Genomic DNA, 23,511 nt, shown 5'->3' with positions numbered 1-23,511 from the left:
CGTGGTGGAGACCGGAAGTGGATTTTGGAACAATCATACACAGCTGGAATGACACCAGAATTTCAACCACTTCAGGCTTTATTTCATGAATAAATCAAGCAAACAAACAAACAAACAAATAAATAATAATTAATTAAATAAATAAATAAATAAAATGGAAATGACTCTTCTGGAATGCTGATTTCAGACAAAGTCTTGTTACCCTCCTTGGTAAGGAAGTCATTCCTATGTTCCTAAGTTCTTGTGTTCCCATGGTCCTATGTTCCGAACGTCCTTTGTTCCCAAGGTTCCATGTTCCCAGGGTACTACGTTCCCAGGGTACAACATTCCCAAGGTACAATGTTCCCAGGGTCCCATGTTCGCAAGCTCTATATAGCACATAATGGGAACCTGAAAAAGATGTTCCCCAGCTCTATATTCTTGGGGCATTCTCAGGGTCATATGTTCCCAGGATCCTGGGAACATATGACCCTGGGAGATAATAATGAATAAAAGCTACCAGGGCCCTGGGAACATAGGACCTCAGAATCACAGGACCCTGTGAACATAGGACCCTGAGAACATAAATACGCTCCTCTTGACCACTTGTTAGCCACTGATTCCAGAACAGGTCTTCTGTTCAGCCCGTGATGCTTTGGGTTAGCCCTCTGGTTGGGGAGATCTGATGGAGGGTGGCGCAGGAGAAACTAAGTCACAGATGCCAGGCTTCCTCCATTTGACAGCAGAACTTACCGTTATACTCTGCTAGCTCTACAGACAGAGCATGCTCCTCGGGAGTTCAGCACACAGTAACTCCACGAGAATACAAAAGTAAACAGGCTTAGAAACATGAACACATATGCTAATTCAGCCACATACTAAACACATCTGTTGCCCTTACGCACTAGGATTAAAAGTTCACACTGGGAAGAGGAAATTACAGGCAGGGTTTGACAACGAGTTTGCTCAGTATTTCCCTAAGACAGACAGGGAGAGGGAAGGGAGAAATTCCTAACTGGCAGCATCTTCATAAACATACAGGTGACAGGTCTTTTTGGCTACTTTGGTTTTTTCCTTCTTGTCTAAGGTCTTGCCTCCCAATGGAGAAGAGTAGTAAGGTGGGTGGGCCAATGACGTGGATGAGGTATGGGAATAACTAGCCCCTTGACTCCAGAGATCTGTATGTAGAAAGAGAGAGAGAGAGAGACAGAGAATTGAGTTTTTACAAATGTTCCCAGTTCCTTAAATTAGTTTTTTCATTTTTCTGCCAAGTGCTGGAAAACTTAAAAATAAATCACCTGACAAAAATCATTTTATCAGTCAAAAAATAATTAATATAAGTTTTCCCGCCCATTCAGTAAGGTGAGAGAAATTTAGACTTTCAGCCTGTTTTCAGCCTGTTTGCCCCAATACAGAAAAACTGTACACAAAGACCAGAGACCGTGTAGGTGATTACTAAATTCAAGTTTAATGACTTCATACTTATGTCCTTATGAAGAACATTAATCAGTACGGGGGGCACTGACACCAAGTATCGATAGTGTATTGCCAAGTATTGATGCAATTTCTATGACAGAGTTGGTGGGTCTGTCTGGTAACAATATGCAGTTAGGTCCATTAGTAACTGGACAGGGACTGAATTCCTACATACCCGTGGATTAAGGATATCCCCATTGCAAATACAAGCATAGTCTTGATCTATGCACACAAAGTGTAAAAACATTTTTCTATGAGTAAATAAATGAGTAAATGAAAACAAGCTCCCCCGCTGCATATATACCTGATATTAGTTATTTTGCTTAGCATTTATTATGATGCACCTTTGTTACCATTACAGAAAGTTGACAGAAACGCTGAGGTAAAAGTAATGTTATGGAAGGCAGTTCCCTCTTGTGGCCAAACTCTGCATTACAGGGGCCGGATTCTCCAAAAAGTTCTTACTAATAATCTTAAGACGTTTCTTAAGAGGAAAAATGAGAAGTTCATAAGAATGTTCTCAAGTGCTATTCCCCATTATTTTCTTAAGAACTGCACATTATCTTAAGAACTTCTTAATTTTTTCCACTTACGAACTTCTCAACTATCTACCTTTATGTAAACAAACAGCCTCGAGCTGCAACCCACAGCAGTTCCATCTAAAATACAACAAAACAATATCCATTATAGTCTCAACTTTGATTTGATGTTATAAAAGTGTTTTCTCAAAAATTGAGATACATACTTTGTATTGGACAGCGACGATATTACTAACCTATTAGTTAATGGAATCTAAATATAACTGACACTTGACAAAATGTCCTCATAGACTCAGAAACAATAGCCTACATGTGTCTAAATATTGGTTTAGATATTAGGCTGAATTACAGTTTCGATAACGATTATCACTATGTTAACATATACAATGTAAAATTATTAAGGTATTAGCCTACTACATTAATCTATGTTATATAATCAAATTCGGCTCTAAATTAATCAAAGATGTTTGAAAAATAGCTTACCTTCACAGCATGTGGTTACTTAAGACAACCTTTACCTGTCTTAAAGTTACGATACTATTTAAGAAAAATAGTAAGATAATTTCTTTCAAGAATCCCATTTATTCTTAAGAAAAATCTTAAGAATAAAGTTGAGAACATTCTTAAGATCTTTTGTTTGGATTCTTAAGATATTTTGTTTGTGAATTCGAAAATATCTTAAGATTCTTCTTAAACCCAAACTTAAGAAAAAAAGTGGAACTTAAGAAGAAATTTAATCTTAAGAACCTTTGGAGAATCCGGCCCCTGGTATGGAAGGAATTTTATGAGTCACGGCTGGAATTAAAATAATCCCACCACAACAACCCTACTTCACAGCCCCAGACCCTTCTTACATTTGCTAGCAGCACGCAACCAAAAATATGCAGGGGATGACAACTTTACGGGGAATGGTATCCCCCCATATCCTCCCTCAAATTGTCCCTACCTTCATTTATTAATCCGTCAAAAACAAATTTTGACAGATTTCGATGCTTGGCAGGTGTTAATTGTAGACACTGCATGTACCAATGCATGTACTATCAGAGGGAAAAACAGTCTTGAACGGACTCAGACTAACGAGAAATCTCACGAGTAGCTTGTGTGCTGCTGGCGTCTCCTGGCACTCCTCATCTTCTCGAAGCGAGCCTCCATCTCCTCCAGGACCTTAGGGGTGTACCGGACCACCAGCTTGACAGAGCCCTGGGCAGCCTTCAGCAGCTCGACGGCCTTCTCGTGGTGCTCCCCCTCCACGCTCTGCAGGGGTGGAAACAAAGCACACAGCAATAGCAGTCTCAAACCATGTGTTGTGGAGGGCCAACAGTCTGCAGGTTACTATTCCAACCAGTTACTGCAGCTCATTTCATTAATAAACACACCTTCATTCAGAGAGGAAGACAATCAAATCAGCTGCTTTAAGTTTATGTAGGTAACTTTTGCTGAGTAGCCTGAAAATTTGAACTTCAACAGCTGAAACAGCACCCATCAGAGATTCAGTAGCTGGTCCAGGTCCCTCCCACCCACGTGCACACTTGTGTGTCTGTCTCCAATGCAGTGGAGGAATCTGAAAAGGCCTGTCATCATCTGTCTCTGATTTGTTGGCATTTTTCAGACATCCGGACCATAAAATTGATCACCTACCTGAGAAATGAATGCGGTTTTCCCGGTGCCTTCAAAAAAAATTAGCAACATTTCAATGTTTGTTTCCATGTCAAAAAAGTGCTATTTTTGCACATTTTGAATACAGTAGTTACAGTAGGCTAAGCCAAGTTTTTTGGGGGGGAGGGGAAGCAAGCGTGCACAGCAACTGTGTATCTTGCATGTGCACAAGACGTGATTGGACTGAGACTGCGACTCTTCAGTACAATGACAGGCTGTTTGCCTTGTACCAAACAGATTTTAACAAATGATTTTGCAGCCCAGCAGCTCAGAAGACTGGATTTTTTTCTCAGCACATTTAGTTTAGATTGGATCCTCTGTATATTAAACTTATATTAAACTTCCTTGTATCCTTGCATATTACAGTGGTGATTTGTCAAAATTGCGAGGGGAAGAGAGTCACCTACACAAGCTTTATATAACTGCTTGGAACAAAAACCACCTGCTCTGATTCATTCTACAGATTTAGATGGCACTTGGCTTTGCACTGATATATGACGGTTCTCTCCATGGCCCTGATGTAAATCTCCGTGAACTTTCCAAGACCTTCTCTGACGAAGACAGAGCGCTTTCATGACTTCAATATTTGAATGGCAAATGATGAATGGATTGCATTTTTATAACACTTTTCTAGTCTCCCAACCTGTCAAAGTGCTTTACAATGTGTCCCTCATATTCATCCATTCACACCCATTCATACTCATATTTGAGTGTTGTATTCAATGTATCTGAATGCAGGAAAACGGATGAACAAAACTGACAAAAACTTCTGCAAAAAAAGACCCTACACCCTCTCCTTTCAGTTGTTCCACCCACTTTGCTTCCTATGTCACTCTTTCTGTTAGACTATTATAAAATATGATTTCTCTATTCAAGGTCAACTTTAGAACATCAAATTACTTTGACTTAAAATTACTGATTCACCAACTCAAATTGCTGTCTTCCTCACAATGACATACTGCTAAAGCCTGTGATGTTGTGGAACTCTGCCAATCCTGTGCTTGAGATAGCAACCAGACCAAGAGAATGTGGTCATTTTGGACATAATTGAAAGCTTAAGTCCTAACACTATGCCCACCCTGGAGCTGACTGACAAGGTGTTGCGCACGCACACAAGCGCACACACTCACCCTTACACTTTCCCTGCAGCCAGCTGGAGCTTCCTTACCACGCCATTGACAGACAGCAGTTGGTCTCCTCTCTTTAGCCCCCCCTGGCGGTCAGCCACTCCCCCAGGGATAACCCTGGAGATGTAGATGGGGGAGTTCTGCTCCTTGCCCCCCATGATGTTGAAGCCCAGCCCCTCCTCTGTCTTGGGCAGCTCCACCACCCGTGGGTGAGCATGGCCTTCGCTGGCTGCAAAGGCAGCCACTGTGGCCTGACAAGTGAAGAAAGCATATCCAGTCACGTAAGGGTACATAAACAGAAGATTAACTAATATCATGTAGGATTATGGCTGTTTTTAAATTAAAAAAATAAAATCTGAATCTGGGGATTCAAATCGAGTGCAGATCAGGCTGCATACTTTTGTCCAAACCCGATTCGAGACAGGAGCAGAGTAACCAAGCCTGAACCAAACCAAACAGTCTTTCTTTTTTGTGTCCAAACCAGAGCCAAGCCCAATTTTGCTGGTCCTCTATTGCTAGTTTACATTTACCACCTGAATAGAGAACATGAACATAACTTCTAAGTTTTTGTCCCAACCTAGCCCTACCCATTGGGTCTCGAAAGGTCTCGGCAGGCTCAAGTCATGGATCCACACTCTAATTCAAACAAAATTAACCATGAGAACACTTAAAAGTTGTCAAAACATAATGTAGTTTTTAGATAAAAGTTATACATGTGGAGTTGTAAATGGTTTGTTTCTTGGAACCCCAAAACAATTCTTATTCTTTAGAAATGCTGGACTGTCTTCTTTGTTGGGACGTGAAATACCTTGGCAGTAGCCTGCGCTCGCACCTCTGGTCCTCCCACAATGTCTAGAGTGTCATACAGCTGCTCGTATACCTGAGAAATGACATGGAAGACCACAGATCAATCAGAAAAAAAATCTTCATTTTCCAAATAAATTATTAATAATTTAGGATAACCAAAACCAGAGGTGAACAAAACACTTGACAAGGGACACCACAGAACGTTAGATCAGTTGGAGTTTGGATAAGAATTAACTCTGTTAATTAACACAGTGCATCTGGGTAATATCATGGAGCTGCAGACACACAGACCACCACATCCACAGCTTTAGACTAATTATTACCTGTTTAGACACATTACTGTAGGCATGGGTTTTCTCAGGTTACGGTTAAGGTAAGGATAAAGGTAAGGCAAGGTCTCTTGTAAATAATTTATCTGCTTCAGGGCCATTTGCAGTTCCGTCTAAAACTACTGGTCTGAAACGGTAGTGGTTCTCTGTACCTGCAGCTCTATGTATCTCCATCTGGGAGGCTGGGCATGCCAACACTGACATGCTGCATGAATAAGCCCGGGGGCTCCCAGTTTCAGCCCATTCGTTGGATTAATAATAACAGCTGAGCATGGTGGTTCAAATCTTTGTTCAGGTTTAAGGCTTTAAGTCAGCCGTAGTAAAGGGATGAACATTCTTGTTGTCCGGTATGAAATTTATTTGGGTGTTTACCACTTCACAGGATAAAACTACCTCTCTTGATATCTAGCAAAGATGCAAACAAATCTCTTAACGTAAGTCCAAACCTCAAGTATTTGCTCGTTAGAAAGAGTGGGTCAAGGACAGTCAAACAAAACCTGTCCTTGAAACCATTTTGAAAGAGATGGCAGAAAGGGGGCAGAAGAGAATGTGGCTTCAATGCCAACACAAGGTAAATAAATCCTTGATGCTAGATTTAAAGAAACCACGGATTGATAGTTATGATTGGATCATCTGTGCCACAGTAATGGCTCGGATAGACAATAGACAGCTGTCCTCTTGCAGGACAACCTTGAGGTTCTTCCCCTCACCATTTGCTATTGCTATCATAGTTCTGCAGCTGATGTCATGCTGGTATTGTGTTAGTGTGACATATAGATTGATGGATATATAGATACATTATCATCACATACAACCAAACAGGTAAGTAATCTCTCAGTACAAGAGGACTGAGTAGAAGATCCTGACCGCTGACTATTTATTTATCTGCAAGCCGCAGTGTTTGTGCATTGGGTCCAAGTGGGTTTGGAAAAGTTCACCAGAGCGAAGCCAACACACGTTCCTGCTGAATCTCTGCTCAGGCTTCTCAGCATCATTGTGAACCTACACTCAGTTTTATCCAACACTGACACTGGGGTAACAGGATGGATACTGGATTGACACAATTTAAGACTCGAAAATGTACATCTAGAACTTTCCAATATTTCTTATTAAAGTCAGTAAATCCAACCTACAAAAGAGCAGTCCCATGTACATCCCTACAAGTGAGGCAGTCCAGTCGATAGAGATGAGCAGTTTGGAGCTCATTGTCATCTTAATACAAGACCTGTTCTCTTTTCTCCACCGGGCCTCTCAAAGACCTTAATGACTAAACATGTCAGTGCTGCTGGTCAAAAGTAATTCAGGCCCTTTGGATGATTAGGTTACCCACAGGGACAATTGTAGACATTTTCCACAGACTGGAATCCTCCAGTTGGCAAGGAGACAAAAGGAAAATGGAAAAAATACCAGCCGACTGACTACCAATATTATATGGGCATGGGCTAGTTCTAACTTTGATGTGCCTAAAGATATTAATAACCTGTTCACATCAATGGGAAAAGCAGGTGGAACGGGATCCATCAAATGTGAACCTTTTTAAATCAAGCCACTTTCTTTCAACTTACTGCAAGGCTCCCTTGCAAGGATATACCAGCATTTATCTGCTCTGTGATCTCCTTTTTTTTGTGGTGCTGTTTTTTCCCTCTGTTTTTTAAAATGCCGCTTTGGTCCATTATGTTGGTAGGTTTTCTCCTTTACTAATATGGCATTTCTGGGGCAGTGCCGTTTCATGATAAATAAGGGCCCAGGAATGCATTTCCCATTCATGAGTTATCAACACATGCAGCTGAGTACAACTGAGAGCAGACACTTTTAAGCTTTTAATGAGTACTTTAGTGTAGACATGAGTCTTTGTATCAGTTTCCTGCTGGGGAAGAAATACATCAATCAGTTCAAATTGTGTGGACACTGTCCCATCACTGGCTTTTCCAACTGTGACACAGTTTTCCACAATATAACAAAGAATGAAAAATAACCTTGCTAGTTGGCTAGGAATGAAGGAGAATGAATGAGATCGGCGTTGTCTGTGCTCTTACTATCACAAAACATAAGCATCCATTGGCTAAGCAAGCCGTCAGGCCACACATTAGCCCACCTGTCATTATTAAGCACATTTCCCCCAAAATTATTTCCTTGTGAAGTAGCAAATCACCACACACCAAGGACAAAACAAGGACACAGTTTTTGGTGGACTCAAATTGTGCATTATCCTGTTGGTGAAAATACTGTCTGCACATTGGCTAGGTTGCCCTGGTAGCTCAGCTCCATAGGAAGTGAATGGACCTCTGCTGATTGGCTGATTGAACTGTTCACAGTGTGAACATGTGGGGAAATCTTTGAGTTAGTGATCAATTAGTGGACAGGTGACTTGGTGGGGGGGGGGGTGTATTTGTTAAGGAATACTGGTACAGACACACAGTGCAGCTGTATGTGTACACATCAGAAGTAGATCAGTGCCACTTTAGTCCAGAGCAGGGTTTGGATCAACACCGTTATTTTCACAAGCTTTGAATGAAAATGCATCAAAATACAAATAACCAGTTGCCATTGGTCTACCTCTACACTTTTTGAAAACCAGCGGATTCCAAGCCCTGCTGGAATGGAGTCAGGCATGCGATGTGCATGTTAACAGTGTTATTTACTGGTGGGTAACCTACCTACACACACTGGGTTTACTGGTTGGAACCACTGGAAACAGTTCATATGTTGTTATACCAGCACAGAAACACATTACAATCATTTTCAGGACAACGTCTGTCTCAAAAATGATTGGACACTAACTCACATTTGGAATTTAATTGATATCTTTGCTCACGTTCATATCTTTGTGGACAGTAGAAAAGAATTATCCTTGATGTATCACATTAATGGGAAAGAATTCATATTTGTTCAAACTAGCATATCACATTGTTATGAATTTAATGAAAAGTATCTTGCTTAATGAATTTAGCTGAGAACTTCATGCTTTAAGTGCTGTAGAAACAGAAAACAGTTCGTAGTAACATCCATTGAGATAAGTGAGGTTCCTACCTCTCTGATGGCGGCACAGAATTTACTCTGTAGCACTCTCTGTAAGGCCTGCAGTTTGGGAGGCGGCAGCTCACCGCTGCGCTGCAGCCGGTCCAGCAGCTCGATCACTCTGCACACATCTAACAAACACAAGACAGAACGTGTCCTTATACAAGCTCAGCTCTTGTCTGTCTCACAGCTCCTCTATCACTCATACAATTAAATAGACCTTCACACCAAACTCACATAGGGGGTTTTAGCCTTTTACCTACTGAGCATCCATACATATTATAATGAACTCTAATTGGCTTAAGACATGAGGAGTTACTGTGGATATAAAGACAAATGGCAGCACAATAGACTTAAAGGGTAATAACTGATTTTTAATGTTTGGCCCATTTACTACCATTTAGACTATTTTGTAAATAGTGCGGAGGTACTAAAGATTACACAACATATAATACAAACCCCTTCAAATTTCAACATTTAAGTGAACCAGTCACCTTATGATCTTCTGTTTCTATGGCTAACAAAGTCATCAAAATTCATAAACCAAAGAACTTATTATTGGCTGTGGAAAGCAATCATTTCCCAGGGGACTAATTTCCCTGGCGGAAGGATTGTTTCACTCAGCACACCCAATTTCAAGTAATCAAAACACAGCAGTGCTGCTGCTTTCAGGAAAACTGATGTGGAGGACTTTATTTCAGTGATGGAATACTGATGTGAAGAAAGTTTGAAGTCTCTGAAAGTTCATTTTCATACCGTAGTGGAATGAATGGAATGAATGAATGAATGAATGAATGAATGAATGGAAACCAATGGCTGGATGAAAAGATTAAATACAACTGCTTGCTTTGTGAAGTGCAAATCACACAGAAAACGCTGGTACATGCAAATCAACCGGCTGTGTTAGGTGGCAATTTGTTAAGGTGACTGTGCAGTTGTAACGGTACAGCGCCATCTGCTGGGCGTCGTTGGGTCTGATGATTGATCTTCAAGGCAGTATAAGGGACAATGAATACTCCAAGAGTCTATCCGCTTTTCACTGATAAAAACACGACAGTTTCTAACCCACTGGCGCATGACTGAGTCCAGCCTTATCCTCACATCACACCGGCTGCTCCAGGACTGATGGGGTTCTTGCAGCCGACACTGCATCATGTTAGATGAAGCTGCAGCCCACTGGGATTTTCTCACTGAAACCCAGTACTTTAGGGGGAGGCCGGCACGCAGTGATGACGTAGCCTCTTTCTGATTCTGTTAAGAGGCCTCAAACACAAACGATACAATATGGGTGGAAATAAAGATAGGCCAAAAATAAAATAAAATTAATTACAAAAGCCTTTAATATCAAGCGGTTGATTTCGCAGCGCCTCGGGAGCGGGCCGCCCAGTTAGGGAAGCTCTGCTTTGGGACAGGAGCGTCCCGTTTCAGGGGAGGTGTTAAGTGGTGAGCCGCGGTGCCGCCCCTAACGCCGGGGGGCTTAACAGCCTTTGTGCAGCTAAAGCCTCTTTGACTGTATTCACAAACCGCAGGCGAGTGAATGTTTCTGTTACGTGCACGCATGATAAAACATGACCTAAGACTTTGTATGAATGGTGGAGACAGCATGTGACCAACACACCACACAGATATAAAGGGAATGTAGTGTGTACAGGCTGCAGTTCACAAGATGTGTGTTGATTCCTGTTTTGTGAGCTGTATGCTGGGTGTACGAGAGGAGCGGCCCGTTACATTCACACTTTTGATATTAAGCGGCGCTCTTCCCATACAACTAATCGATACTGGTGACTGCCAGGGCCCAAACATGACCAGCTGGACCAGAACAGGGCAGGCTGCACAGTTCAATGTTTTATCACACAAAGGCAAATACTGCCGTCCCAGAACAGCGTCCCGTCTCCATCTGTGCTAACAAGGAGACGCGCTCTGCACGCAAAGCCTTTACACACATTTGATCTGTTACCGCTGCATTGGTGACATTTATCGGACTACTGATCGTATATGAGCCACATTGCTGAAGTTACCTCTTTCTAGGCAGAGCGGCTCCGTCATAGCCGCCATGTCTGTTTCCTTGGCAGGGTGGTAGTAGGACGACATCATGCTGAGCTCCACAGATTTGAGGCTTTCCTCAAGCACGGCGCAAGAAGAGCAGAAAACCTCAAGCGCGATGCGTGGTCCAGGTCACAGCGGCGAGCTCCCCTGAGCGACAACGAGCTCAGATCCCGCTGGCTGAGGCGGAGAGGCTGGAGGCAGCGGCGGAGCAGGTTGACGCAGTAGCCCGTCGCAGCTGCACCGTACTGACAGTAGTGACTGCACGTCAGTGTGCCATCCCCTCCACATCCCCCAGTTAACACTCAATACTGGCCCCATTAAGTGCCACATCCGTCATGACGTACGACGAAGCAAAACCGCGTGGAGTAATACGACAGTCATACATAAAAAAAAACGTTTTTATTGGAACAGAATACAGATGCTGAACAGAGAAATTGTCAATTTTGTTTTACAGTGTGAAAACTGTTAACCAGTCCACTCCTGCTCATGCAACGCTACATCTCCTTCAGTTTCATATACACTGAGCAGCAATGAATGACTATAGGGATTCAAATAAGAAAGCAATCTATCGTTTCAGTAAAGAAAAAAAAAAAATAGACAAATCGCACAAAAATCTCCAAAAATGAAACAAAACATACAGGGCTAAAGCCTCACAAGATTATGCACTTATATAAAGACTACTCACTGATGCCTAACAGTTCCTTCTTATTCACCCCTGCCCCCCAATAAAATTACAACAGCCAAGCTTAAATCTCTACAACACACTCGGAACTTTTGGTGGCACAGATTAGTTAGGCAAAGTGGCAAAGCCCTGCCTGTCTTGAGATAATGGCTCATGATGGAAGATAGTGAAGGATGGATGTACAGCCGCAGTACTGGTACTGATGAGGCCCTGAAATGACTTGCAGTTGCTATGCCTGAATGACCCAGTGGCAATCAGAGTAAGGGGGCAAATAAATCAATACAGCATCATACATTTTATGTATGAGAGTAGAGTCTGTTTAATAAAAGAGAGGCAGCCGGCTCAGTATTCATCTCCCTGTGCCTCTATCTTGTAGCCGTTCTCATTGGAGCCGTATCCCTCTCCAGACTGTACTGACTCCTGGTCCATCATCATCCCGTCCTGGCTGTACTCGTCCATGGGTGGTCCTGTATCTCCATCATCCCCATTGCCCATGTCATCCTGCGGGCCCATGTCATCTCGTAGAGAAGTGTGGCGCTCTTCTCTGCGCTCCCCTCCTCCCCTCTCCCTGTCTCCACGCTCTCTCTTATGCTCCCTGTCTCTCTCTCTGTCTCCCCTACGCCTGTCTCTGTCTCTGTCCCTGTCCCTGTGGCTGCGCCTGCGCTCTCTGTCTCTGTCCCTGTCCCTGTCTCTATCTCTGCTGCGCTCCTCCATGCCCTCACCCACTTCCTCTCCTTCATGCTCCTCAGGCATCCGGTCCACCCCCTCCATGGTGGCGTCTCCCTGGGCAGCCTCCTCCCCATCCAGCCCTTTGCCTCTCTCCCTGTCTCTCTTTCGGTCTCGGCTCCTGCTCCGTCTCTTCCTGTCTCTGTCCCGACTCCTCTCCCTGCTCCTGCTGTCTCCTCCTGCAGCGCCCCCACGTTCCCTTTCTCGATCTCTACGGCGGCTGCTTCCGCTGCCTTCATCCGCTCCCGATGCCACAATGGCTGACCTGTCTCTCTCTCTTTCTCTCTCGCGGGAGCGGGACCGACGACGCCGATCACGGGACCGAGACCTCCGGCGGTCTCTGTCCTTATCCCGGTCACGGTCCCGGCTGCGCTCCCGCCGGTCTCCACGATCCCGGTCACTATGGGTAGAAAGGAGAGTGTAAAGACTAAAAACACAGCAACACAACATTTCACACCAAATGACATGGCTTTCCTGATACTAGGAGCAACATCTGTTTTGACACAATCACTGTGCTTAATTTGCCACACAAAGCTCTGTAGAATTCAAGGAAGTTACTAACCCTCCCAGAGAGCGGTCATCATAACGAGATGCATCATCTCGGCCAGAGTGCTTGATGTTGACATCAGCGCCACCTCTCCTTGTGCCACCCAGTCCACCACCTAGTTGGAAAAAACAATTAGCATTTGTGTAAGCAACTTTTTTCATTCCCACTTTTGATAAACCACCATTATCCACAGATGGTCTGATCAAAACTAAATGAGGAAATCTAGTCTTGCTGGCTGCTCCTGGGGCTGTAATCTCATTTGTTAAAATCTGTTTGGTGCAAATCAAACCAACAAGTCACCTCACAGAAGCATGGTTGTCCAAATTCAATTACATCTTGTGCGCACATTTCATGTACCGCTGTTCTGCATGCTCACCTCTCCTCCCCAAACAAACTTTGCCTAGCCTACCACAGGTATTGTACTTCAGCGTAGCTAAGTGACAAAGAATGACAGAAAGGAGCCAGCTTTCAGATAGACCAAGATGTGTGCAGGTATCACAGTTAAATTCAATGCTTCTAAGACAAATCAATATCATCGCTGGACGTAAGTATAAAAGTAAGTGCTACATATACTGTCAAGTGTAAAGGTAACTTTTAAAACAACCTTACAGCTTTTTCCAGCCTTGCCCTGAGAAAGGCCCAGTGTTGGTCGAAACTGGTTAGTTTTTCTGGCACCCTTTTACTTTGATTTTTATCTTGATATACCCTAGTAACCAATGAAGGCATTTTACTACTTCTCTGCTCTTTCAATGCTGAATTTTTATGCAAAAGAGCAAACTGGATAAAGTGATATGAACTTGTTGGAAAATAACAGGAACTCAAACAAAACAATGTCTGAGGCAAATTTCTCTTTTGGGCACAATAAAGGCTTATCTTATCTTAAGGGCATCTCCCAACTCTCAGAGCAGTATATGTGCATCCTTGCTCTAAGGACATTGCATGACTTCTCCCATCAGCTACTCCCAGCATGTCACAGGTTCCTAATGCCCAGGATTAAAACAAAAAAAAGCTATCACCTCTTTTATTCCAAGGAGAACAACATTTAAAGAAAAACTGACATTAGCATTGAATTTTTTCCAGAACTTGCACTTTACATTCCTATATTCCACACTAGTCATGTGCTTATGTGCTGATTTGTTTACTTATTGCTATGAGATGTCTTGACAGTGATTTTTTTTTTTGGCCCGCTTGGAAGCCTATATGGCACTGGGTCTGTCAGTCAGCATGAGGCCCAGAGGGGCATATCTCCTAATCTGTTTGGTGAATCACCACAAAATGTGGAGACAACATGCGTGCTGAACCCTGGGGTGAGCTCATGACCTTTCCTCTAGTGCCACGAACAGGCCCAACAGGACATCTGTTTTCAAAATAACATGCTGGCTATTGCAGTGACTATGTGTTCATTGGTTACTGTTGTTTTAATGTTTGTAATGTGTCACACTGTGTTTTAATAATGCTTTTTGTGTGCAAGTCAAATTCCCTTTGGGACAATAAACCTTTCATTCATTCAAACCAGTTTTGGTTTGGGTCAGAGTAATGTCTGGCCATGGTTGAATAAGAGAACCTTTGCCTAAAACCGGAAGCTTTGACAGCAGAAAACTTTTGGCCTGAGCTGGGAATTGGGCCCACACCCAGATAAATGGCACATAAATGTGACTTGTATAAACTAAATTTCTTTGGTGCGTTTGTTTCCTATGTGGCTGAGGGTGTGTTAATCAGTAGAATTATATACTGGAATAAAATGCTGAACATACAGAATGTTATAAAGAAGCAAAATAATGAAGAACAAACTGACCTAGTCTGCGGGGATGCCATCCTTTGACGGTACGTCCTCGTTCCACGTCCACCAGCACCCTCCTCCCATCAATCTTCTTACCATCAGCATGCTTGTAGGCAGCTAGAAAGATGCAATGGGGAGAGGGAACACAGAAGTGGTGAGCTGGGAGTATAGCTGCATCAGTGGCCAAGGAAACAAAGAGTGCATGATTATACTGACCAGGAGCAGGTGAGGCCGAGAGGGCTGCTCTCTGGGAAAAAGCCGAAGGATATTGGGAGTTGACCTCCTTCCACCACACCCCAGGAGTGGTCGATACATTACACTTTTACCTGCATCTCTTAGATGTCCAACTTTCACCTAGGCTTCTGTTCTTTCAGTCTTTAGATAAAACTAGTTACACTGTGAAATTTAACTCAACTCTTTTAAATGGTTCACCTAAAGCTTCAAGTAATTATTTACCCGCCAAAATTAAAAAAGGGCATTATCTACTCATCACTGTATTTATAAAACACGAGCAAAGTTTGGATGTCTGCATAACATACAGTAACTAGGCTGGTGCTGATCTGCGCCAGCATTTTTTTTTTTAGGTGTCTAGGTCCTGACAGGTCGCAAAAGGACACAAACTAACCCTTTACGTTACTTCAAATCTGGGAGATTAAGTTAATATTGGACTTGTGGACACAAGTCTGTTTGGCCTGAGTAACTGTATTATGATTTTTGCCCTTTTTGAAAAGCTTAAAAAGCAAGTCTCTATGCAGAGCCTCATTTACTCACACTAATGTTTTCATATTACAGACAGCTGTAGTTCATTCATGGCTAGCTAAAACACTTTTTCAAAATATCTATCATTAGATTTTGACTATTAAGAATGAAATTACTTTTGTCTGTAAGTTGTTTGGAACATCTAATTAACAGTATTGACGATTCAGTTTGTCATTCAAAATAATTTTATTAGACATCTCACTTTGAAAATCATTTTTATTGTCATTCTGTCTGGTGAAACGGTTTTTAAATGTTAAAGTGGCTTCTCATAAGTCTCAGCCACTAATGCTGTATTAGAGGAGTACAAAAACACTGAATCTGCAAACTTTGTGAACATTGAGGAAAGGAAAAAAGAAAAAAAAAATACCTCAGTGTAGTCAGAACACAAAAATCCAAGTAAAGTCATTCATGGATAAAAGGTAAAAGGATTGACACCATGATGTCGTCTAGTCAAGGCCCATATGTGTTGGTGTAGTCATTTATCGCTCTCACAGGCCTTTAACCACCAATGCCTCAACTTGAAATTTTATGGTCCAACTACAACATATTGAGGTATTTATCCAAGTCTTCTCGATATTTGTGTTCTTTCCAGGGCCCCTATAGCTGTAACTGTTTTAACAACACATCCGCTCCTGAGACTCTACACTTACAGTGTTCCCTGCTGCCTTGGCTGTCATGAGGGGGAATAGTTGATGGCTGAATTCATTGTTTGACAAAGTATTTGTTTCTTATGAGAGAACTTCTTGGATTTCAGAAATGGCAATAAACCAGCAAGCACCTATGAAGCCACTCAAATACTGCTTTAAGATACATGAAAATTTAAAATATTAAATAGATGTGCTTAGACATTTTGGTCACTTGGTAATGACTACTACAGCTTTCATATCATCTCTTGATTTCTCAATGAAAGGAGGAATGTTCAACTAAAATACTGGTGTAGCAGTATTGCCAGGGCGATCAGGAACTGTAATGCCTTACTTTGTAAGTGTGGTCAGTTGCTGAACAGTTGCCTGAAGGCTTGTGAAAACAGCAAATAACACTTGAGGTGCCTGTGGAAAATTGACAGCTGCCTCAGTTCACATTACATATCCAATTCACTCCCGTTCCACTTCTTTTACAACCACTAGATTGTTTACTGTCCTCACAAAATATTACACTGAAATGTTGACGATGTAGTTAAACCTGCCAAGTACAAGTTTCAACCACACAGTTTTGAGTAATACATCATCTTTAATCCAAACATTTGCTTTATAATCATGACATTTACAATGTATTTGCTAAACCTAAACCAATATACCAACCTGCTGGGTTATTATGTTTAAGACAAACCCCTGCTGTTGATGTCTAACAGTTTGTATTCACTGCTTACGTAATTATCATAATATCCACTTTGCTTACAGATAACTGCAAACGTGTTTATCTGCAAACAAGCAAGTTTCCATTATTGCAACAAAACACAACATATTACCATACAAATCTGCATATACTACTAGAAAATATTTGACTGTGCATGAATAGTCCTCTGAAAATTAATGGGTTTAACCTGAACCTATATTTATTTACAATTACTTGATAGAAACGGTACCTGTGCAGTCATAACAGTTTCACTGTGACCTGCAAATTACATGACTTAAGATCAATGTGGAGGCTGACCATTTACATTTTCCAGGGTCATTTGAGCTGCATATTGCCAGATGTCTTTTCCAAAAAACAGACAATGAATGGTCCCCAGACAAATGTTTTCTTTGCCCTTTGACCCCTTTGTTCTACGAAGTAAGATGTAACTGACGGCATACGGTTTTCAAGGGCAATTTATACCAGCCTTGTTTCAGTCATATTGTGGCAGACTGACTATATGTCCTTTTAGTGTAACTTTGGTAAGTTGAAAATACTTAACCATCAACTATCTTACCACCATCTGTGTGCATGTTTAAACATGCTGGAAGGATCCACCAAGAGTACAGAGGTTCCAGTTGCCAATCAATGAGGGTCTCTTCAGCCTTGGGCATATTTATGACATTCACTACTTTCTGACTTTTTCAGCACACTTACATACACCCCGTTATCCCACACAACAGTCCTGGGTTGCATCTATTACGACAGACGAACTCGGCGAGATCCACAGGCCCATCCTGGCTGCTACACTGGTCTGATGTGGCGACGATCCCTGAGGTCAGGGCCTTTACATCCAAGAAGTGGGACTTTCCCCATACCCCTCCATCACAGTACACAGTTTGAGGGCCTTACCAAAACCCCTCAGTCATAGACACTATGAGAGCTCCTGACCCAAACTGAGGGCCTTACCAAAATCCCTCATTACCAGAATGCACATACTGTCACAACACCTCAGAGCATGGTAACATGGGGCCTTACCATAACCCCTCCATAATTAACCAAGTATGACAACATCCCACTCAATAGTAGGGCCTTACCAAACCCCTACAAGGCCTGCCAAAGCTAATTTCCATCTATGAGAAACATGAACTCTAACCTAACTGGAAACCACTTCCTTCCAGGAGTTGCCTTACCACAACCCCCAACCAACTAACAAGGCCAGAACATACTAAGCTATGTTTACTTGGAAGCTCAAAACCTGGACTTCAAAGGGTAGTCGATCTAGTTTTCCACATTTTGAAATAAGCTTGACATCTCAAACTGATAGGAATTCCAATGTCTACACGTATTTACTGACATTGCAAAAGCTGAGTGGGATCCATTTTATGAAAATCTAACTATTCTGTTAACTGTATGAGTTTTTAATCTTGCCTTGAATGCTACCTGCTTTTAGTAAGAGTGAATGCAACGGTGTATGAGTAGCCTAAGTAGTTGTACTATCAAGAGTCCCCTCATAAGCCAATTCTATTAAAGCCAGCTCATTAGCTATACATGATAATTATACTGTCAATATCTTAATTGAGATTCAAGCATTATTATATAAACTGGGTTATAAAAAGTTGATAAACTTCTGGCAGTTTGCGTACTGCTGTAGCCTAATCATCACTCAAGATTTGACTATCAATATGGTTTTTCCTGTGACTCTGCGGAAAGAGCAGGGCTCCAGACTAACTCTTGACAAGGCTACTCCAACCCTGTCGGAAATACAAATGCAACTGTCTTAAAGACAAAGACATACACCCAAAGCTGAAAAACCAATTATGGTAAACTTTTACTAACCCAATTTAGTTATTACTGGCCAGTAACATAAAAACACTGATTGTTTTATTTTTCTTTATGAGACCAACTGCAGGCAAGTCATTGCTCCTCTCAAACATAGACCATGCCTCTTAAAAAATCCTAACATTTGCTGTCATTTTTACCCCCTTGTATTTATTATTGACGGGCACTAAGTAATAACTATTACTAACTGATAACTGATAAGCACCTGAGGTCAGCACAATCTATTTGTTGGATCAAGTGTCGCAAATTCATGTCAAAAACGGTGAATGAAAAACCGAGTGTACCAATACCAATTCATTAAGTACAGCTGAGGAGACAAAGATGGGAGTCATGATGTTGATGAACTTATGATCTGCTGCCACAAAGACCTGTATGGAGCAGTTGGCCAGTGACACTATGACCCCCAGCCTGAAAATACCTAATTATATTACCTAATGCTTCATGCATATGTCTTCTGAAAAAGCCAGACTTAATAAGGCCAACAGCTGAAACTAGGATGAGATGTAGATAAAACTTCAGCAGCAAGGCCACAGAGTGAGCAAGACACAAATCAGGATGTGTACCTCAAACATAAGATCATATCTCATGCTGAAAAGTTTTCCTTACATCTTCTTGAAAGCGTCCCAAAAAGGATTTCTGAGCATTTCAAACACATTTTTCGTCATCCCCGGAGCGTGTTAGTCTTGAGCCCTGTGCACAGTTAATTTTGATCCAAGTGGTGAAGCACTTTGGATAGGCTCTGTATTGCAGAGCTTCTATTACTCCTTCACTGTTACACTCACTGACACTGTGCTCTCCACAAAGCCAACACAAAATGAAAACTACACTGCAAATGCTAAGCAACAGCGTTCTTTAACCGGAGGTGGCTTTAACACAATGGGCAGATTCATTGGGCACCCATCAAAACACTAATGGCCTGGGGTGCGTTCAGTGGTCAAAGTCCCAAAGCTCCAGGTTTTATCAATTGCACTCAAATCTCTTTAGGGCTTGCAAAGAAGGTGATTTTCCCACTGAACGTAGCTCCTCTTCCCTACGTAGGAGATGGAGGGTGGAAAGAAATCTTACCCATCATACAAACCCATTATACCAACCATATACTGAGCTGTGGTAGTAGGGTGTAGATGTATCATAACCATCATCATCTGCAAGCCAGCTCTGGCCAATAGCCATCACAGATTGGCGGCTGCAGTGGCAATGAGAACAACACACAGTTAATATGCTGAAGCGTCCCACATTCCCCCTCCAAGTCAATCCCTTGCTGTGACAATAGTGCAGCGATACAACAACTCTGGTCCTGAAGAGCCCAGCTACTCTACCTGAAAGCAGTCAAACTGGTGTCACAGTGGTACTGCACACGAGGTTCTCTCACCAGTGTCAAGTAGAACTAAGCTCAGCATGACCAGAATTGAAGACCACCAACAAGCACTTTGAGAAAAAGGCTTGAATATCAAATCACACAAATGTCGGGTTTCCATACTATCCTTACACATTTCCTGACAAAAACCCCATTCAGTGCTTGCGGACCAATGTGACCTTGTGCTTACCATCACAGTCCAACCAGGAGAACTGCTCTTCCACAGAGCTAGAACGCCTATCATATGACAGGCAAACATGTTCAGGTTTACAGAGGAAAAGTCTGAGACATTTCTTTTTCAGTCCTCCCGCCTCCCCTTGATGCCCCGCTGAATGGTGTGAACCCCCTCCGCAACCACACTATCAGTCAGCTGATGACACACACCAAACAAACACACACAACCACCAGACTTGTCAGATTTTAGACGTGCAAACCGTGGATGACACTGGCACCAAGATATGTTGTTGATTTTCCTTACTGCCCCCTAACTACATCCTTGTTAGCACCTTCCATAGGCATATGAAAAAATATTTTTGAAAGCTGTCACCCCATCTACCAACTAGAAACTCGGAGAAACTGATAATCTGTCTCTATGACAAAGGGGTGAGTCTTAACATGAAGACAATAGTAAGCAGCCAATACTGCATGTAAGATAAAATGTCCCTACCATAATTGAAAGTATGTGAGAGTTTGTGGGTTTTGTGTCAGTGCTGTCAGCTGGTACTCACAGTGCATGTCTCGCTCGTGCTCATATTCGATAAACGCATAGCCCCTTGGCTTTCCAGTCCTCTTGTTGTACACTATGTAGATCTGGAAGAAAGAAAGAGACACAGTGAATCAGTTTGGCTATGGGATTTATCAGTGATATCAATGCAACGACACCAGAAACATTAGTCTAGTAGCAGCATGGAGACACATACCCGTTTGATGGGGCCATAGACCTCAAACTCTCGGCGAAGCTTGGACTCTGTTGTATCATAGTTCTAAAACAATGATAAAATAACAATTATAGAGAAATGTCCACACATCAGACACCAGCAAGGACACTTTAAAGTCAAATAATACTGAAAATGCTTACCACTCGCGCAACAAATAATGTCTTGAAAGCATCCCCTTGTGCATTTGGGTCATTATGGGGATCCCCTGAAATGATACAAACACAAACAATGACTTATTTAAGACCACAGGCACTATTTAAGTCCCCATGAAATGACCTCACATGACTATACTTACTGGAAAAAGAGTATCTTAAATGGTGACTTAAATGGTTACTTATCATCATGCACTAATGGGTATAACTCAAATTTCAACCAATGAAACCTTAATGAAACTTTAAACATCTTACTGTCATCCACCTATGCCTACAAACAAAACTGTTTCTGTCCCAAACTGAGATCCCATTGGTTTGCACTTGTGAATGATCCTTCCCCGCACTATATCCTGCCCACACAACAGGAAATACACGGAATCAAGAAAGTAAGAGTCTATTTCATGGGGTCTTTAGGAGAACGAATCGATCATCAAAATGACCCTGGCTGGTTTTCAAGGCCGATTTTCGGATTTTTTCAATAAAGTGCATCACAATGTTGAATTACATGAACAATATAAAAAAGATTCAGACTTCGCCTCTCCCTCTGAAGGACAGCGCAAAAAAAAGCATGCGAGCAGGACAATGTTTCTGATAATAGTTACAAGTTTCACTTCCCTTCTCACTGGATTTGCATTTAACGCTCTGCATTTGATCACTGATCAAACCTGTGAAAATACCATTTTAAATCATTATAAATAATTTTCTTGTCTTCTTCAAATTCTAGGGGTTTTGTTTTTTTTGCCAATTTTCTAGTGTTTTATTTTTTTTAAATAATATAATCATTTTTAATTAAACACAAGGTTTGTGCTGGTGTTTATAAAACTGCATATTTTGAGACTGCAATTTTATAATTTATTACAAAAGAACACCGGTCCAAAATACTGTTTCAGTGTCCTTGATTATTAATCACTATTGGCCCTGAAAAATCAATGCTGGTCACCCCTACTTAACTGTGTGTGTGCATGTGTGTGTACATTTCGCATTGTACACTTACACTGCTTGAGTTCTGTCTCCACGACGGCTTGTCTCCTCTCAATCTTCTCTCGTCTCTGCAACACAAACACATTTTGCAGGAAATGGTGAGCTGACAGCACACTTATTCACTTCCTAGTGCACACATGTGACCGGGCCCTGGGTCCACTGCCACACAGACTGCAACTTCCCTTTTGAGATAAGAGCACCATCAAATGTGAGTGTGCCTCACCTTTCTCTCCAGCCGCTCCTCCCGGGTCTCTGCCCGTGTGGGCGGAGGGGCATCTCGAGGATCCTGCTCGGAGAGAGGATAAGAAGAAGAGAAACACGGTTTTAAAGGAGGCAGTGAACAGACACCAAACCGTATTGCTGGTGCGGGGTTTGAGCGGTCACCTCGAAGTGCCTGATGAAGGGGGCGATGCCGCAGTAGGGCTGGTTGTGGTGCTTCTCGTGCGGCAGCTTCTCGAGCTGCGGGAGAAACGGTATGGGGTCGCGCGGGGCGAACAGGGCCAGCAGATTGGGCGGTAAAAACTGAGTCATCTCGACCCTAAAAACACACAGAGCCAAGCAAATTTAGTACTGAGCAGACAACTCAAACATTAGGGCATGGTACTACCGCACGCCAGATATTACTCCCCCTCACGCGACACAATGCGCTGAGCGGTAACCAGGCGAGACGGGCTGTTAGCGCTCCCTGCTCCCTACTTTAACACATTTAGTCAGGCAGGTCTTTACACACTGCTGCAGCGCTCAACCACGTCCTGTCAAACTGTTTTATACACTCCAGCTTAAATGAGTAACACCGCAGGCTAGCTTGAGTTGTTTCATATCACAATGGCTTGAATGCGCCACGCTAGCTACTGGGCTAACTGAGCTAACATTAGGCCTCGAGGTACAACCGAGCTCTTACCGCTGTTAAATCGACCCGTGTCTTCACAAAACTTCCAGTTTGAAGCGGACGACGCCGAGCACGCACGGCCTGTCCTGCTCGTTCACACTAGTTCACAGTTGAGAGAGTTTTAGCTGTAAATACAAAGCGAGGCGGTACAGTGTACCGTGGCAGGCAAGCTCTTGTGTTCTCCTACATTAAAATGGCGGCACGCCAGCCGTAAATCGTCAATAATCAACGTAAACACCAGAGTCCTCTTCTTGTTCATTGGCTGTGGGCAGCAACGACGGCTGGTAACCAACTGTAAAAATCATTACTGCCACCTACTGGACTGGCGGTCGGACGGTTTTTAATTTACATCAAAGTGCCATTGATCCTGTATGCATTGTGCCGTTACAATCAAATTTGAATATCTATCCATCTATATATCTGTATGTCTATATCTATCAATATGCACATTGTGTGTATGTAGGCTATATGCACATGGTGTATGTGTTTATGCACATAGTGTTGCCAACTGTTTGGCTCTCCAAGTTCAATACTGTGCTGGAGAAGTTT

General features: G+C 42.4%; 2 protein-coding genes across 4 annotated transcripts; both read right to left on the bottom strand.

Moving 5' to 3' along the window:
- Nucleotides 1-60: 60 nt before the first annotated feature.
- On the bottom strand, nucleotides 61-11,262 carry lin7b (lin-7 homolog B (C. elegans)). Of its 3 annotated transcripts, XR_003928622.1 has the most exons (7): nucleotides 10,950-11,262; nucleotides 8,944-9,062; nucleotides 5,586-5,657; nucleotides 4,819-5,028; nucleotides 3,085-3,248; nucleotides 571-1,157; nucleotides 61-203 (listed from the first exon to the last, which is right to left on the bottom strand). XR_003928622.1 is itself a non-coding variant. In XM_030058325.1 (6 exons), the coding sequence occupies exons 1-5, from the start codon at nucleotides 11,023-11,025 to the stop codon at nucleotides 3,081-3,083; spliced, it is 645 nt and encodes a 214-aa protein (XP_029914185.1). In that variant the 5' UTR covers nucleotides 11,026-11,262; the 3' UTR covers nucleotides 61-1,157; nucleotides 3,073-3,080. The 3 variants fall into 3 exon arrangements, 2 of the variants coding, with proteins under 2 accessions (XP_029914185.1, XP_029914184.1); XM_030058325.1 differs by having other exon boundaries at nucleotides 61-1,157; nucleotides 3,073-3,248; XM_030058324.1 differs by having other exon boundaries at nucleotides 61-1,157.
- Nucleotides 11,263-11,357: 95 nt separating this feature from the next.
- snrnp70 (small nuclear ribonucleoprotein 70 (U1)) lies at nucleotides 11,358-23,177 on the bottom strand. The gene is made up of 10 exons (XM_030058306.1): nucleotides 22,975-23,177; nucleotides 22,458-22,611; nucleotides 22,297-22,359; nucleotides 22,087-22,141; nucleotides 21,081-21,145; nucleotides 20,923-20,985; nucleotides 20,731-20,812; nucleotides 14,728-14,829; nucleotides 12,948-13,047; nucleotides 11,358-12,785 (listed from the first exon to the last, which is right to left on the bottom strand). Exons 2-10 carry the CDS (start codon nucleotides 22,602-22,604, stop codon nucleotides 12,002-12,004), a joined length of 1,461 nt encoding a protein of 486 aa, XP_029914166.1. The 5' UTR covers nucleotides 22,605-22,611; nucleotides 22,975-23,177; the 3' UTR covers nucleotides 11,358-12,001.
- Between the last annotated feature and the right edge of the window lie 334 nt (nucleotides 23,178-23,511).

The sequence above is a fragment of the Myripristis murdjan genome, chromosome 8, assembly GCF_902150065.1.
Source record: "Myripristis murdjan chromosome 8, fMyrMur1.1, whole genome shotgun sequence".
Lineage (NCBI taxonomy): Eukaryota > Metazoa > Chordata > Actinopteri > Holocentriformes > Holocentridae > Myripristis > Myripristis murdjan.
This window is presented reverse-complemented; position numbering and strand designations above follow the sequence as displayed.